The sequence below is a fragment of the Fringilla coelebs genome, assembly GCF_963513975.1.
Source record: "Fringilla coelebs genome assembly, chromosome: 8".
NCBI classification, from domain to species: domain Eukaryota; kingdom Metazoa; phylum Chordata; class Aves; order Passeriformes; family Fringillidae; genus Fringilla; species Fringilla coelebs.
In genome coordinates, this window is record NC_140066.1 from 11915272 (window position 1) to 11932475 (window position 17204).

The 17204-nt window shown below is 45.6% G+C and overlaps 1 protein-coding gene across 1 annotated transcript; it reads left to right on the forward strand.

Moving 5' to 3' along the window:
- Nucleotides 1–134: 134 nt before the first annotated feature.
- Nucleotides 135–5093, forward strand: LOC311156634 (uncharacterized protein). Its single transcript, XM_084210708.1, has 6 exons — nt 135–346; nt 662–741; nt 1166–1280; nt 1933–2039; nt 2259–2373; nt 3219–5093. The coding sequence occupies exons 1-6, from the start codon at nt 283–285 to the stop codon at nt 3404–3406; spliced, it is 669 nt and encodes a 222-aa protein (XP_084066834.1). The 5' UTR covers nt 135–282; the 3' UTR covers nt 3407–5093.
- Nucleotides 5094–17204: the final 12111 nt, after the last annotated feature.

Sequence of the window (17204 nt, forward strand, 5' to 3'; positions counted from 1 at the left end):
TCCCCGTGGAGCTGGCAGCAGCAGAGCCAGTCTGCCCCAGTGCCCCAGCGAGGACATGCCCTTGCCCTTCCCAGGCTGTTCTGGCAAGCTCTCCTTGGGCTTCCCAGCAAGCGGGGCCATGTGTGCCTCCCCCTAATCCCGGATCCCAGCAGTGCTGGGGAGTGAGGCACAGGGAAAACAGCCAGCCACACACGGGCACACAGCTCTGTGACTGACTGCAGGGCTTTTGCTGGTGGGCACCACAAGCAACAAGTAATTACCCGTGGTCTCCTGCAGAGAGAAATGTTCGGCTCCTGCCTCCTCTGGAAAACACTGCTTGTTCTAAGTTCAGCAGTTCTTTTTGCAGGTAAGTTGGTCTTGAATATGAGTAACAATTATTTAAATAGGACTGCCTTAGTGAAATGAAGGGCCTGCTTGGGAACCCAGCCCTGAGTGGCCCCAAACTGGTGCTCACTTTGCTGTTTCCAACAAATCCGTATTTGTACAGATTATTCAGAACTGAGCCCTGATCACCTCAGGTATGCAAGCTGGTACTAGGACTGTGGGATAGGATCAAAGCAGGATAGAAGGACAGCTCCTCTGCACAAGTGGAATTTGGGGTTTGTTCATGTGTCAGGAGGGACCATGACCTAGCTAAGTACCTGTACTGCTTGTCTTTTAGATTTCACCCAAATCCGAGCTTTTGCCGATCGAAGTGAATGCAAAAGTGCGACCATAGATGATGTGAGTGGGAGTCTCAAGGTAAGAGGTTGGCTGACCCAGGGTCTGTTCTGCACCCACCTCCCGTGCTGGTGGGCTCCTCCTGGGTCTGCCTGCTCTGGCTGGGCAAGCACAACCCGTGTGTAGCTTTGGCAGTGTACAAAGCACATGCTGGGGGTGGGGGAGCCCCACGCAAGAGCAGGAAAACATTAATGTCATATGACTTACCACAGCTTTGCTGCTGCTGCTGCTAGTCCGAAAAGTGTCCTTGTAGATATGTTTTCCAGTTTGGCCCTGCTCCAGATACATAAAGTGGCTTGAACATAAGCAGTATAGTGAGATAAATAGCAGTAGCTACCTAGAAATACATAAGCTTCTTTCTTTACAGATGTTCGCAGATATGTTAATTCTAAGGCTCCAAAGTCTTTCCTTTTCAACTTAGACTTTTTCTCCCCTATCTCCACAGAAATTTTCACAATGCATGCCTGAAATGATTGCCAAGGGTGAAAAAGCTTCAATTAATTTCCTGGCATGGACACTGCAAGAAACCCTTGATCTGCTGCGCCCTGTTCAGGAGCAATGTGAGGCCCCTCCTGACCAGCCCCTTTGCTGGGTGTTCAACAAAGGGGCAGAGCAGAAGCACAAAGGAAATTTGTTCTACTACAGAACGAACCAAGTGTCTGCATTTCTTTAGGGGAGGAGGAGCAGAGTATAAAAGATGTCTCAGCAACAGGGAGCACTGGGGCTGGGGAGGCACAGCAGCACAAACTGGGGGTCCCGCTGTCCCTGCGGCCCCAGCACTGGTGCTGAGCAGCAGCACAATCACAGGGCCAGCAGGGTCTGCTCTGCCCTCCAGCCACAGCCTCTGTGCTGTCTTGGAGCTGGCATGCTAGTCATATTTTTCCAAGAAATATTTGGATCGTTTTGGCCACAATAGCACTGAATGTCAGTGCTGTAAATGCAAATGCCACAGTGAGCTGCCTCTGAAGTGTGACTGGGCTGACCCCGTAGTCACAGTGACAAGTGAGGGGAAAATTCAGTGGATGTGGCCAAAAAAAAAAAAAAAAAGTGGGGGGGATGAAAAAATTGTTAACAAGCAAAATGCTTGCTTTGCTGATGCCAGCTGGTGGAGACAGGTCAATGAATTTGCTTGGGAAGGGGAAGCTTTTATACCCACTTTCACTCTGATGTATAGTTTTCTTGCTTTCTTTTTTCTTTTTATCCACCCAAAAGTTTGCAAGCAGCTACCTCCATGCCCTCGCCCAGTGGCCCCAAAAAACGGGGGGCTGGTGTGTGTGACCATTGACAACACTCAGTACTGCAAACCCATGTGCAACAAGGTAACATTGCTGCCTTATATATTGCTGCATCTATTCCTTCCTTTACAACTGCTTATTTGGTAAAGCCTGATTCTGCTTGCTATGCTTTGTTTTATATCCCTCAGGGCTGGGAGAGGTTGTGGTGTTCATGTTTACCTGCCCTGACTCTTTCTTCCCCTTGCAGCTACCATGGCATGGCCTAAGTCAGTGTTTGTTTTCTCCCCACCCCTGTCTCCCAAGGGTTATGACTTTCAGTTCCTCAGGAGCAGCAGGCTGTATGAAGAGTGTGGCAATGCCACGGGGTTCTCCTGGACCACGCAGCTCGTTGGGGAAAGGGCGCTGGCAGTCTGCAACCGTGAGTGCTCCTCAGATAGGTCTGCTCCTGGGGACACAGGGCTTCCTCTCTTTTGTTCAAAAAAATAGGAGGAAGGAAAAGTTTCTCCTTTCGTGACAGCCTTGTCGTGTGTGACATTGTGAGTGCCAGTGCTGAGCTGGCAAACTGATGAGCAAGAAAACACATTAGCTTTAGTACTCTCGTGAAGGCACTGCTATTTCAACTTGGGGTACCAAATGTGGCATTTATGCAAATATTTCTGGGAAGAAAGACCTGTTTTAAAAAAAACCCAGTGAATTGGTATCACCATTACACAAACCCCATGTTGCACAAGGGTTGTGTGACCCACTGGACAGACTGCAATAGGACATAAAACTGCTTATCTTGCAACAATGGTTGAAGAATCTCAGCAAATTGGCCAACACCTGTATGTACACACAATGTACAGCAGCTGGGCCCCAGCCAGCAGTGCTGCCATCTTCATGGCAGCCTAGGGACTGGAAGACTGCTCCCATTGTATCCATTGCTCAATCTGTGACCCAAAGCAGGCTGTATGACTCTGTTGGTATTGCCTTAATTTAAAAATAAATGTGCATATAGATACACAAAAAGGCCACCCTACCTCTCCTATGCTTAATGGAAAATATTTTACTGTTAACAGTGCCTAGCTGCTAGAGCAGTTGCTAGTTGTTTTCCAAGGCTTAATAAGAGCGAGCAATCATCTGGGCACTTTTATTCCAAGTTGGAGACTTTAGTTTAGAAAACCGGAATGCCAGCACACGTTCAAATAGCAGGACAAAGCTAAGCCAAGTGAATTCAGCTGCTTATTTATTTGTTTGTTTGTTGTCATCTTTGATCTTTTCCAGCCTCTGAGGTGGCCATCAGTGGAGCTCAATCTGCCTATTTCCCCAGCAACAGCACCTGTGTGCGCACCCTCGCCTTCCCTGAGGCTCAGGCAGAGCAGCTGGACATCTTCCTGCGGGAGATGGCCGAGCGCGGCATCGACGGCTCCGGCCGGGACCCGGGGGCTGACTGTGTCACCTGCGGTCACTAGCAGCAGCCTGGGCACAGCCAGCCCTGCCTGCGCCCGGGCAGCAGCAGCAGAGCAGTGAAATCGTGGCTAGCATGTGGAAACACACAGCTTTTATTTCCTTCAAGGTCGGGAGATCAGAGTCATGACCGCAGCTTGGGGTACAGACATAGAGGCTAAATCTAATCCCGCAGCTCATGGCAAGGGTTCTAAAGAAAGAGGACCACTGTTATGGCTTTAATTTGTCTAGCTGGAGTTAAGTAAGATTTTTAAAACAGTTTTTTAATGGACACCTTCCTATTGGCTTAACTTCTTGAGGATCTGTGCAGATAGTGATAACACTGATGGTTGTCAGAAATTGTCCTGTGTCAGGGGTCCCCTTTGCTGAGAAGGGGCTGTACCTCCACTCGCTTTTACAGCTGCCAGTTAGTCACTATTATTGCTCTGATGACCATTAAAGCTGTGTAAGGTGACAAGAGTTCCTGGCTGTAGGGGTATAATATTTTATTCACTTGCTTGCTTGACTGGGGCTTGGGACAGCAGCAGAAAATCTGTCCATTGTCCACCTGGCACTAAGTGAAAGTGAGGGTCAAAGGCAACTTATCACTGGTGACCCAGCTTATTTGTGGAGCTGTAGCTACCAAACAAAGTGTATGTGAATGATTGTGAAATATAAACAAGAAATTTAGTTACTGCTTGCTTGGTGTTCAGTGGAATCTGTGCTTGAGGTAATATTTTAATTTTCTTCTGTTGAGCAAACAATGAAGCTGCGGATCTGAAGACAGACTCATCTGTTTGTGTTTCCTTTTACTTTTTTACCCTTTCCCTATTTCTGTTGATCTCTCAGACATAGACTGCATAGTTTTGTGGTACATGATGTAAAATTGACCTTTACCTCATTAATCAGACAAATGATTCAAATATATATATTTACATACTTATTTTTCAGGCTCAGAATCGAGTCATTACAAGCAAAAAACCCTATAAATAACCCCAGCTGCTTTAGAGCCCAGAAGCAGACAGTCATATGATAATGAGTGGAACAGATAATTACACCAGAAAAGGAATGAGCTGGCTGCTTTGGCTGCTTATAAACCATGTGACAATAAATTAAGTCATTGTGTTGGAGATAAAAGTGCTGTAATCTTAAAGAAAAACAATGAGTTTTGAATCACTGAATTTTGGGTTTTATTTATTTATTTATTTATGGCAAACAAATGATCCCTGTCAAATGAAATTATAATGCTTTTAAGTCTTTCCAGCCAAATCATTATCAACCAATGCTCATGTGAAATATCTGGAGTACTTTTCAGTATAATTTTTCCACTGGTGCCAAACCCCATTTTTTCCTCTCAATTTAGTTAATCTATTCTAGTGACTTTCCAAACCAACCAACAAAAGAAAAGTCACTCATATTTTATTTCACGAGGAAGCCAAACCCATAAACTAGCAGCGACTGTTTCCTTTGTGGGTCAGAAATCCTCGCAGTGAGTGTCACACAGTGTGGAAGAATTAGGCTGGAAAGGTTTAATTATAATCTGTTATGAACCTTACATTAAGCTGGGATGTTTTTCAAAAACTTGCAGAGAAGAAATGTTGTTCTATTCCCACCACCTGAGTTCTTATTTATACATACGGTAGGGAGTTGACTCAATAAGCCAATATGACACAGTCAAAAACTAAAGTAAACTTAATCATGTTATTTCCCAGAGTACATTTGCATTATTTCATTCATGTAAATGGTTACTGTGTGCTTGCATTCATTTCTTGTTGGTGTCTGGCCTGTCTGAGCATTGGACCATTCCTTGTGCTCCTGCTCTAGTCCCATGATGGGGTTGGTTCTGGCACTAGGGGGTTGAGGAGAGAGGAAAATTCATACAGAAGGAGAGAATTCAAGAACATTCTAAACCATTAAGTTTCCAGATCAAACAACAGAAGCAGGGGAGGCTTACTTCTTGAAACATTCTCTGAAATTTTATTTATTTCTTAGGTTTTGCAATACAAGCAGACTAAACCACTCCCTCCCCAGAGTATCCTGCATGCTTTGGATAAATCCACCTGCAGAAGTGTCAGTCAGCTAAAAAGGCTTTGGTAATATTTACAGTGTAACTATAGAGAGGGAGGCTTTCCTGATATTAATTAAGGGAGTACAGTGCTGCATTGTCCTTCTCTTTCAGTCCACTGTAACACAAGAGAAGAACTCAGTGCAGGAGCTGAGCCAACAGCAGTAACTACCCAGCCAAAACACTGATGGCTAAATGTGGGGAGCTGCAGCTCATGGCCACACAACCACACACCTTCTCTTCTCACAGGAACTCAGCAGCAGCAGCCTGCAGACCCACTGCCCTGGGGTGTGGACACAGGTAGTGAGGGTGGCCCTGAGAGATGTTCTCAGTGCAGCCATCCTGCCAGGGCAGTGTGGGAGCAGGGCTGGCTCACACGGAGCCCTGCAGCGAGATCTGCGGCGCGCGCCTCATCCTCCAGACCACCACCGCAGCCGGGGGCAGCAGCATCAGGGAACTCATCACCAGCACTGCAGCCAAAATCACCAGCAGGATTTCCCACGGGGCCAGGATTGTTTCCACCGTGATTTCCTCCATGTCAGCAGTCTGGAGCTGTAAAGCAAAAAGTGTGCTGCGTTATATACTTGCAAATAGGAATTATGACTGAATGGATGTGGTTGTGTCAGCCAGCATTGGGGTGCCAGCCTCTTTGGCCCATTCCTTTCTCAGCCAAAAAAACAAACCCATTTCCTGGGCTGCAGACCCCAGAAGAGCCCCTGCTCTTTCTCTCCCTCTGTGTGCCCTCAGGAGCCTCTATAGAGCACCAGCCTGCCTTCCCCCTTGGCTCAGCTGCAGCTGTTGAGGCTGGTGTAGACAGCCTGTCCACCCTAAAGCACTGTTCCCAACCCTTGGCTAAGCCTTTATCTTTAAAATTTGGATTTTTAAGGCTCTCCTCTCCCACTCAGAGCATCATTACACAAAATTATTACTACACTGACATGCAGCAAAGCTAAAGCTGAAAACAAAAGTATATGATGGAAAGGAGAACAGGAAATCGAACTGCCCTCAGAATGCATATTTTATCTTTTTCCAGGTATAAGGCTTTAGAAAGAGCAGGGTGCTTAGGAAGGAGTTAATTGGTGCTGATTCTGTTAAGTGCTAACAGGTGTGCCCTAGGGAATGCAGCGTTCAGGGCAATTCCAGCCACAGGACCCACACACCTGAGAGCCATCAGCATGGCCAGTCCCATCCTGGCCCCACACACCTGAGAGCCATCAGCATGGCCAGTCCCATCCTGGCCCCACACACCTGAGAGCCATCAGCATGGCCAGTCCCATCCTGGCCCCACACACCTGAGAGCCATCAGGATGGCCAGTCCCCTTCCTGGCCCCACACACCTGAGAGCTGCACAGTGGGTGAATAATTGAGGTGCCAGGGACCGAAGAGGTTTTTTTTTCTCCCCAGACCCTTGTGCCAGTAGTGAGGAGGTTTCCTGAGGAGCTGCAGTGCTGCCTTTGCTGTGGGAATTGGGACTGCAACTCACCAGAGGAGGTCTCAGGTTTGTCCAAGCATGTGCTTTACTGGGTTTTGTTACTAAATCCTGACCTTTATGTAAAGGTGAAGATGGAAACTGGGTTGAGAGAGTATTTATGTCTAAGGAGAGTAGAAAATTTGAATAATTTCCAGCAATTGTGTATATGACTGTTAAAATTGCCATCAATTTTTTTTTTCCTGTGGTTTGTAAGGAGAGGGTGTGTTACCAGTGTATGTCTAGTAACAAATCTTGGTGGATTCAGGTCATGATACCCTTAGTGAAACCGAGCTATCCATCAGCAGAGTCCTGATGGAGATCTCCTTGGCTGCTGTGTCATGTTCTAGCTGCATTAATCTCAACTCTTACAAGCACAGAAAAAGTTCAGAGGATGCAGCTCAGAGCCTGGAGCACTCTCTCACTGCTCTCTTCTTACCAGAGAAGCCACATAGCTGTGGCAGGAGGGTGGCTGGAGCTGGAGTGCTGCCCACCACCCATTCCCCCAACTGGGCTGTGCTCTGTGTCTGTTTTCTACAGAGCAGCTGCTTCATTTTGTGTGTGTTGATCTGCTCTGACCTCTGGCTCTGCTGCTGTGGGCTGTGCTGCAGAGCCCATCAGGCTCTTTGATATTCTCACCTTTCCTGGGGCAGCCTTGGCTGCTATTACTCCCTTCAGCTGCTGGCTGAAGATAGGTGTGAGGCTGTTTGTAACCTGGAGAGGGATTTTTTATTTTGCTCAGGGATCTTCCTTGTGCTGCTTCACTGCTGCCTACAGCTGCTGCACAGGGAATGTCACAGGTTGTTGAGTGGTAGTAAGGGTGTCTTAAGAAATGCAGTCTTCAGTGTGATTCCTTCCATGGGACCCACACACCTGAAAGTCATAAGGGCTGCAAGTCCTTTGCCAGAACCCACACACCTGAAAGCTATATGAGCCTCCTGTCTGCTGATTTGAATGTCTTTGTTAGTTAACTCCCTTAAATATCCCAGTTTCTGACTTGCTTGTGGTTCTTTTTTCCTGCTTTTTTCTCTACCAGGTATCTTCTTTTAAGCTCTTGCTGCTGCTACCTTTGCTTTCTTCTCAAGATTTTGTTTCAAATCTTGCTGTCCTTTCATTCCCCTTATTTTTCCCCTCTGTTTGTTGCAATTCTCTGTTTTGAAATTTCAGTCATGGTTTGCATGGGAAATCCCTGTCCCCGTTCTCTGCTTTATTCCTCACCAGTGTCTGCATCTGGGGAAAAAAAATCCAGTGAGAGCATCCACTGCTCTGCCAGCAGCCAGGTCTGGTGGGGGGAGAGCAGAGCATTGCCCCTTTCCTTAACTCCTGGCTGTGAGGGAAGGTCACTCCAGTTAATTCTGCATCAAACAAACGTGCAGTGATGCTCAGCTGGACTATATCCCCTCTGTGTAAGAAACAGAGATCCCAAGAGGCAGGGGATGCGGGGGGTGAAGGAAGGCTCTGTTCTTTTCCTGTGCTGAGAAAGCAAATGCTGTGGTTTGAGGTGGGTTTGAGCACACATCCCTCTCCTTCAGCCCTTGGTGGAGATGACATGACATATTTCTGTGCTTGGATAAGGAGCTGCAGTCCTGGCAGTGAAACAGGGGTTGGACCAAGGAGCCCTGCTTGGGTCTGGGGGGCACTGCTGGATTTCCATCTGCCTTGGCCCTTGGTGAGGATGATGTTGCAGAGGCAATTGGGAAGTGATGGGAAGGTCTGTGACAGTGCTGAGGCAGCTCTGAGGATTCAAGGAGGTGTAGCTCAAGGCTGTGAGAGCAGCAGTTCAATTGCCAAGGGCCTTGCTCACCTTCTGGAGCTGAATTTGCTTTAGCCAGGAAAGCTGCTGCTGGCTGGGAAGCGATACCAAGTGTTACATAAAGTCTCCAAAGTGACTGTGTGTTCTGCATTAACTATTCCAAGCTCTTCCTGTACTTGTGCTCCCATGTCCTAAGGTTTTTCTTAGCTTGAGGGAGTGCTGCACAGCCTCAGGGCACAACATGCAGTGCTTTGGTCTTTGGGGGGCTGAGTACAACAACTCTGCTGATGTGACAATAGGGCTGTGTCATAAGTCAGTGTCACTATGTACAAATTGTCAGTAAGATAATCAAAAATAAGGTACATTCATTAAAGCAGAACTGACCCCAAAGGGAGCACGGGTGCACTGCCAGGTGAAGCTGTTCCCTGTGGTGCTGTGCAATCAGCAGAGGCTGCAGGCCATGACTCAGTGCCCTTCTGAATGCTGCAGGCTGGTCTCAGCCAGCCTGTTCCCTCCAGCACAGCTATAAAAGGTCTGGGACTGCTCTATTAATGAGGAGTTTCTCACAGGGACACAGTGTTTGATTATGGGAGGGCATAAATTAATCAAAACAGTGGTCAACCAAAAGATAGCTCTGGAAATACAAAGTCTTTAGAATAAATACATCTTGTCACTGGAGCTTTGAGAGTTCATCTCAACTAAAATCCTTGTCATGTGAATGTGTAAGCATGTCAAATCTGGTCTCTAAACCACAAAATAACTTATACTGAAGATTGTTCTAGATCTATCCCTGAATTTAAGAAATGGGCATCTGCCAGGATTTGAACTGAACACATTGAATGACATGCAATAAAAGACTTCTTTAGAGAAGCATACAATAAAGGAGTTTGGGAGGGGAGAAAAAAGAGACCTATTAGAGGTGGGATTTGTGATTGTACCTTCCATTTCCAGTGTTTCATTTAAGACTTGCCCAAAGTATACAAATTGAGGTGTTTTTTTTTTTTTCCTATACTATGGTTGATGAAAGACCATTCTGAATGCTAAAAGTGACTTAATCTTAGCACAATGGACAGACTGTTTCCCTAGTGAAACCACAATTCAATCATTTAACTCTCCAGAGAAAACAACAAGTATAAATTTATTATATAATTCTGGAAATGAAGTTGGTACTCTTCACTAACATCATATATTTAACACAAGCTAAAGTAGACCCTGTAAAAATGTATCCTAGGTTGTGGATTGCCTCATTGCCCCCCTGTCTTAGCAAAGATTCACTTTTCCACTGCAATACTTGAAGATCACAGGACAGAACTCTTGCAGAGGACAGTACAAGCAGGAAACAAAACACTTTCTCTTTAGTGTTTTTAGCTGATGCACTGTGTGCAGGCTTACAGCCTGCAGCAATAGAGAAAAGCCAGGAAATACTGTTTGACTGTTTGATTTGAAGCCTTACCTTTTGGTTATTAGGAAAAAGGGCAAACCCACACACAGGGAGGCAGTGATTTACTCTGCCTTGCTGCTGTGTTGCTGTAGGATGCAGCTGAGACAGAAGCCTTGGGGCCTCTGCCCTGCCAGGAATGCATCCCAGTCCTTCCCACCGTCTGGGGCTACTGGAGAGTGCTTTTCCTGCTTTTTATTGCATGCAACCTTTGCTAGGTTAAAAAGACAGTTATTTTTCTTCTGCTAATCTTTTTCCCCCTGCCCCCTCCAAATTACACATGGGTCTCTTGATTTTGGAGAAGTAACAGTAGGGAAAACCTTACAAAACCCCCAGATATATTTATCCCACTATTTTATCTGGGAGGGGGAATTGCACTTCCTCAATGTCCAATGAAGACAAATGCAGAAGGCAGTAACACTGTAAGGAGAAAAAAAAAAAGGCTTGCTTGCAGTCTACAGAAATGGTGTGAAGGTTCAAGACACCCCTCTGAATCATACAGTAACTTCAGTTATTGTAACTTGAGAAGTTCCCTTGAGCAAGATGCTTGTGGGAGGTGGTGGCCTCCCAGTCTGAAACTTGCTCTCACTTGAGGTTTCTTTGAAAATGCATTGCATAGGGCAAAAGAGGAACTGGGATCTGAATTAACAACTATTTATATAATTTATTGGCCTCCAAACTACAGAATTAGTGGCTATTATGTAATTTTTGTTCTGTGGCTGGAAAGTCACAGAGCTAGTACTGCTAGCTAAACTCTGGGAACAGTTTTAAAACAAGTTTTAAAACTTTGGGAGCCCAGTAAATTTGTAAATGCAGGCACCAAATAGCAGAAGATATTGAAGTCTGCAAGGTCTGTTTTATATCAGTGAATATTTATATTTTCTTTTGTTTCCAGGAAGATATTCTGATTAGTAGCTAGAGCACTTAATGTCAGTCAAAGACTTGTCTTTGTGAAATCAAGTGACAGGGCTCAGGTCTTCCTTTGGTGGAAATGAATACAGTCAGATTGGATAAAAAACCACAATCAGTAGTACAAAACAATATATCTGAAATATTAAAGGTTAATTATTAATGATATCTTTATACCATTTAAAATATTTTATTAGGTAAGGAATTCCACTAGATTCTGCTATAAATGATATCAGATAAAACCACATGGATTATGTTGAATTTCCAGTATCTTCTACAAACAGGTGTAGAAGGTGGTTGTTTATGTGGGGAGGGGTTTATTATCTGCACCTGAGAGCTGCTCAGTCACACACAGAGAAGGGCTCCCAGTGGCTTTAGCACAACCAGAGCTGTGAAACACTTCCCACCCTGCAGGGGTGGGACCTCTCTTCTCCCAGGCACACACTCATTCCAAAGGCAGAACAAGCTGAAAGGGACAAACCAACAACAACGAACTTGTTCTGCTTCATTTCCCACTCAGGCAGTGATATAAATATTTGCCCTTCAAGTGGGGAAAACAAGTGCTCCTGGGTGCTCTGGGAGAGCTGCCAGCTTCCTGCTAGCCCTCCAGGGTTATCACCATGGCTGGCTTTCTGAGGGGTCACTGCTGCTGCAGCCTCCTGGCCGTGCCTCGGAGCCCTGGGACACTGCGGGAAGGTGGATGCTTTCCTCTGCCACCTCCCTGGCTCTGGGCTACAAACAGGCACCAAATGGTAGGAGCGGGAAAAATTCTCAGACCTGGGTGTCTGGCACAGTGATGGACTCAAAAAGAGGGTGATGATCGACATATAGCTACACTGCAAGTTGAAATTGTCACTTAGAACTCCTGTAAGAACCAGAAATCAAAGTAATGAGTCTGGTACCTTAGAGAAAAGGCTGCATTTCAATTATGTAAAACCTCAGAAAGATCTGATAATGCTGCTTTGGTCTCTAGAGGGCCAACCCTTTCAAACAAAGAATGTATAAAAACGCTCAGAATCATTAAAATATTAACAGAAATTTCACTGAATATGTTTGTTATAAATCTCTCTCCATACAAATAACTAAAGTATTAATTAAAATATTTTGTCCTTTATAAGGCATGAAGCAGATTAGTCTGATTATTTTTCAGTCAAATCTGTATGTATTTATCTTTCAGTGAGTAAAGACACTGCAGGATATAAATCAAGCTTAAAATTTCTTAATGTGAAAATTGAGAGCAGAAATTAAATGTATGAAACCTGGGGAAAGATTTTTTAAAACAAAAATTATGAAGTCAGACTATTTAATAGACAAAACTAGCATAGCAAAGTGTTGTGATTAAGTGGATCAAGCCTTTAGTTTCACCTCACTTCCAAAAGTAATTGTAATCAGGAAACTACAATGAAAGTCTAAAAATGCAAGAGGAGTTTCTTGGTTGTTCTATAATCACACTTTTCTGGACTTGTAAGTCCAGATTTTTGTATTTTGTCTAAAAAGATGCTTTTGTGCTTTCATAGATAACACATTGCGGCACATGTCTATTAGGTTTCCGATTCCTGAACGCGTAGCAGTGAGGAGATACCTAGATCTGAGTCACATTTCCTGTCCTGAAATATTTAGATTTTAAACACTTTTGAATAAGCTTACACAAGCTGGAGGTGAGCTAACTGTAAAAGGAGAATAAAGGATTGCCTTATGCAGTCCACTTAGACATAACTCTAACCTTTAGCAAACTATTTTGCACTTAGAATTAATTATTGACGAGGAAGTCTATACTCCAACTCTTCCCTGCTGGCAACCTTTTCCCCGAATTAGAACCAATTTCGTTATCCCCCTTACTTTTACAGAAAGGCATCAAAGCAGTCGAGTCTGTGGGATATTTTTGTCTTTCCCGAGCTGCCCGGGCTCTGTTCAGCGCACCCTTACCTGCTCAGCGCCCCGGCCCCGCTGCCCCTGCGGCTCCGCTCGGGCGCATCCTGCGCTGCGGGGCGGCCGCTGCACCTGGGCCGGGCAGGGCAGGGCAGGGCCGGGCTGTGCCAGCCCCGGGGAGCGCTGCAGGAGCTCAGGACCCTGTTTGCACAGCGGTGCCTCCACCTCCTCCTCCCTCTGCGCTCTTAAAGCGGCACAAACCCGCCCAGGGAGCTGCTCTGCGCTGCCGCGGCTCCGCAGGAGCGGCAGAGGCAGAGTTGGCTCCTTACCCTGCGCAGCCTGCTGTGGGACACAGCCACTGCCAGAGAAAATGAGGGGCCGTTTTTCACCAGAAAACCACTTGGGCTTTCCTTGTAAATCGTCTTATTTACTCGCGAGTGAGTAATCTGATTAAGTAACTCATTCTGATTATCGTGAACAGCAGGCGCAGCCTTCAGAGCAGGAAGGCTGATGCCTCTCAGTTTATTGCAGATCCCAAACATTCATACACCCAACTCTCTTCCACCTAGGTATGTGCAACAGCTTAGCTTTACTTCAATATTTCAAAAACCACAGCTGTGCTCAGGCAAACCACAATCAATAGCACAAAACAGTATAAAATTTGTATAAAATACGAAACAATGTATCTGAAATATTAAAGATTGATTATTAGTTATATCTTCATACAATTTGACATTTTTGTTAGGTCAGGAATTCCACTAGATTCTGCTATAAATGACATCAGATAAAACCACATGGACTGTATTGAATTTCCGTGTCTTCTACAAACAGGCGTTTATGTGGGGAGGGGCTTTTTATCTACACCCGAGAGCTGCTCAGTCACACACAAAGCTACTACTGCTGCAGCATCTGTTCTATAAAGTGCATAAAGCTCTTCAGGGGCTTTGCTAAGCCAGCTCTGGCTCCTCTCCAGGCTGCTGTGGAGGTGGCACTGCACAGTCCCAGAGAAGTGGCCCTGCTGCCTGAACACACTGCTGCATCTGGCTCTTGCCTCTTGGTGGGAGAAGATGTGAACGCCAAACTGCAGCCTGCCTTAAAAATTGAACACTGAAATCTGTGGAGCAATCTCTGCTGGAGTGGATGCATCCAAAGGGATGTGCAGAGCTTCAGATTGCAAGGGTGTCCCTTCAGACCTCAAAGCCACACAACCAGCAATAGGCTTTTCAGTGTCTTACAAAGCAGAAAAAAAATATTAACTAGGGTATTTTCAGAGAAAATATCAGTTGGTAATAGTTTTTCACATGATGGATATTTTTATAGATTCAAAACAATTTTTTAAACAGTTCTTGGCAGGGGGATGGGTGGAATAATTTAATAGTGCTTTCCACTGTACAAGGCAGAATCAGTAACACTTTTCCCTGCAGCACTTGACAAGCGACTTCCACGTCTCTCAATATTTGACACTAATATTTCATCTTGCTAAAATCAAATTCCTTGCTAAGTTGCTTTCTGAGAAACCTGCTTATGCTGTTCTTTTACTAACTCTTCAGATTAATACAATTTTAACTTTACTTAATCCTAGTGGTGGTACTAGTAGTCCTACAATCAGAAATGGGAAAGTGCATGCCATTGACTGAAAATCGAACATCACAGAGTTTGGCTTGTCAGCTTGCTGGGTGGTCCAGAATATCCACAAGTACTAGCAAATACAAGTCCAATAGTGGCAGTTTTTAAAAGCACAACTAATATTTAGAGTTAGAACAGGGTGGATTAAGCTTTTAAAATAAGCTCACAAATATTTCAGAAAACAGCTTTTGAAATAAATGCTTGCTAGCCTTGGGAAATCCTGTCTTTCTACAAATCAGAGGATGCTGTACAGCCATCTCATTCAGATGCAGGAAATAAATTTGGCACCCAAATGCTGAGCCAATCTGCCTTTCAGGCCAAGACTGCTGTTTCCAGACCTGCCTGCTGTCAGCAGGGTTGTTGGAGGTGGCAGCTTCAGGCAGGGTGACAAACATTTGCTTTGAGGTTCTGTGTCCTCATCCCAGTACCTACTGAAGGCAGCTGCTTTCTTTGACACACACCCGCAAATAGCTTTAATTTTGAGGTAACTCTGTGACCCCCCCTGAGAGATTACAGGATAGAATAAAAAACTTACCATGGCTTTAAATGTTTGCTGCTGGTGGGCTGTGTGTCCAGCTTCATTCTCAGGCTGATGTTAATCACTGTACATTTCTTAAACTTTACCAGAATATGATGAGTGGAAAATTACTGTATGAGGTGATGCTTGTGGTCCTGTTTCCTCGTGCTCATGGCAGAGTTAATTTCACAACAGGAGTCATGCAAGGCTGAAGACTGGGCAGGTGAACTGATGGGTGCAGGCAGATACTGGTGAGCTGTAAAGTGTTTGTGAGTAAGAACAGAGTTTGAAAGTGAAACAGTGCCACATGGAGTCCTGAGTCCTCATTTCCCCTCCACATACCCGTTTCCACTGGGTTAACAGAGGAGTCTATCTGATATGGGATTCAGTAGTTTATTTTTTGGCTGTGCTATCCAGAAATAAGACATTTGTTAACAGCTTCTAGATCTCCTTACATGCCAAACAGATGCATGGATAAAAAGGACTTTGCTCACAAAAGTTTCATCTTTGCATATGTTGAGATAACTTTATAGATCTTGGAAACAGGGTCCTCTTTAGTATGAATTGTGATGAAGGATTTAAATACTGCTGGAGTGAATAATTGAGTCCACCTGTGGAGTGGACCACCTGCAGGCACCAGGCTGCTCAAGCAGAAAGGTGTCTTGGTTTGACACCAGCCCTGTTGCATTGATTTTCCTCATACCTAAAAGACAAGCAGCTTAGTTTGCAGAGAATAACAGCAAGAATGAAGCAGAGGGCTGAGAGAAGGCCAGGAGGAGCCATTCCTTGTTACAGAGCAGGTGGTGAGACCACATGCCCAAAATAATCCTGCAATTGAACTCAAGGCAGCGCAGGAATGCTGTGCATGGCAAGCTGCTGCTCTGGAATTCCAGAGATTTGCACAGCTGCAAGGTCCCAAGCAGCCTCTTTGCTGGCCCCCAGGTTCACACAAGCTGTGAGCACACCTTCCCTCCCTGCTACCTTCCACACCTGGGCTGCTCTGTCTCCCTGCCATGCAGAGGGTGAGGGGAGCTGGTCTGGCTCTGGAGCTGGACGTGTCCCTGCTCAGGATTCTGTGACCAAGCTGGGACTAACACAGTGGGAATGGCTGTGGCTCACAGGCAGGAACTTGGCTTTATGGAGGTGCCCCCAGATGCTCAGCCAGCCTTTGCACCACGTCCTGGAGCTGATGAACAGCCTTCATGGCCTCATGGTGAAGTCAACTGCCCTGGAGAAAGGAAAAAATCCGGATCAGACATCTCTGAGTGTGCAGCTATGCTGCACAACTGTAAATTTAAACTGTAAATCCTCACCTTCAGTAGGTGAACAGACTCAAGCAAGAAAGCTGAGAAAGATTTCTCTTAATCCTTTAGCTTAAGCTGGATGTGAGATGGTGAGCTGGATGAGACTGAGCAGCTTCTGCAAGGAGGGCTGAGTCACTTGGCATCCTCCAGCCTTGGCCCTGTGGGAATCCCAGCGAGGGCCTGACAAGCATCTCTGTGGTGCCCAAAATTAGTTGTATCTGAGTGTCAGGACAATATAGCCTAAAAAATTGGCCATGGCATAGCTCTGCTGATTTTCCCTAAATCACATAGGCCCAGTATTTTTCCTGCCATCTCCCATGTGTCTTCTTCCACACACATGACAGGGGACCTTGTTCTTCTTGTGCTCCTTGAGTCAGGAAAGGCATTAGGAATTGGGTCTGCTCACCTCTTGTGAGGTGCAGGAAGGCTAAAGCCCTGCTGACTGAAGTGTTCCCATGGGAAATGGAAGGAGGGTGGCTCTGTGCCACCCCAGCAGCACTGCTGGTGTCTTCTTCAGGGTGCCTGTTGGGGGTGAGGGTGGCCAAAGCCATGTGGGCTGAACAGAGTCTGTATGGGGAGTTTTAGTGAGGGAAACTTCCAGAAGGGCATCAAAATACACACAAACTAGAGGTTCATGGGCAAAGGGGTACTGGAAGATCTTGTGGCTGCAAGTCACTTTAGATATGCAGCCAAGAACTCTAATTTTTGGTCTTGTAATAAATCAGCAGGCTAACAGCAGTAGGAACCCATAGGCAGCAGTGTTAAGACACTTGGAGGGCAATGATTAACAAACAGACAAAATGGCCTCTGCTTTCATTATACAGTTTCCTCTTTAAGGCTGGCATTTGTCTAAAAGACAAATCAGACTGGGAAAG

Excerpts from the sequence above, each read along its gene's own strand:
- LOC311156634 (XM_084210708.1), top strand. The coding sequence starts at position 283 with ATGTTCGGCTCCTGCCTCCTCTGGAAAACACTGCTTGTTCTAAGTTCA. Across the intron at positions 1,281-1,932 it reads GCGCCCTGTTCAGGAGCAAT|TTTGCAAGCAGCTACCTCCA; the intron begins GTGAGGCCCCTC and ends TCCACCCAAAAG. Across the intron at positions 2,040-2,258 it reads GCAAACCCATGTGCAACAAG|GGTTATGACTTTCAGTTCCT; the intron begins GTAACATTGCTG and ends CTGTCTCCCAAG.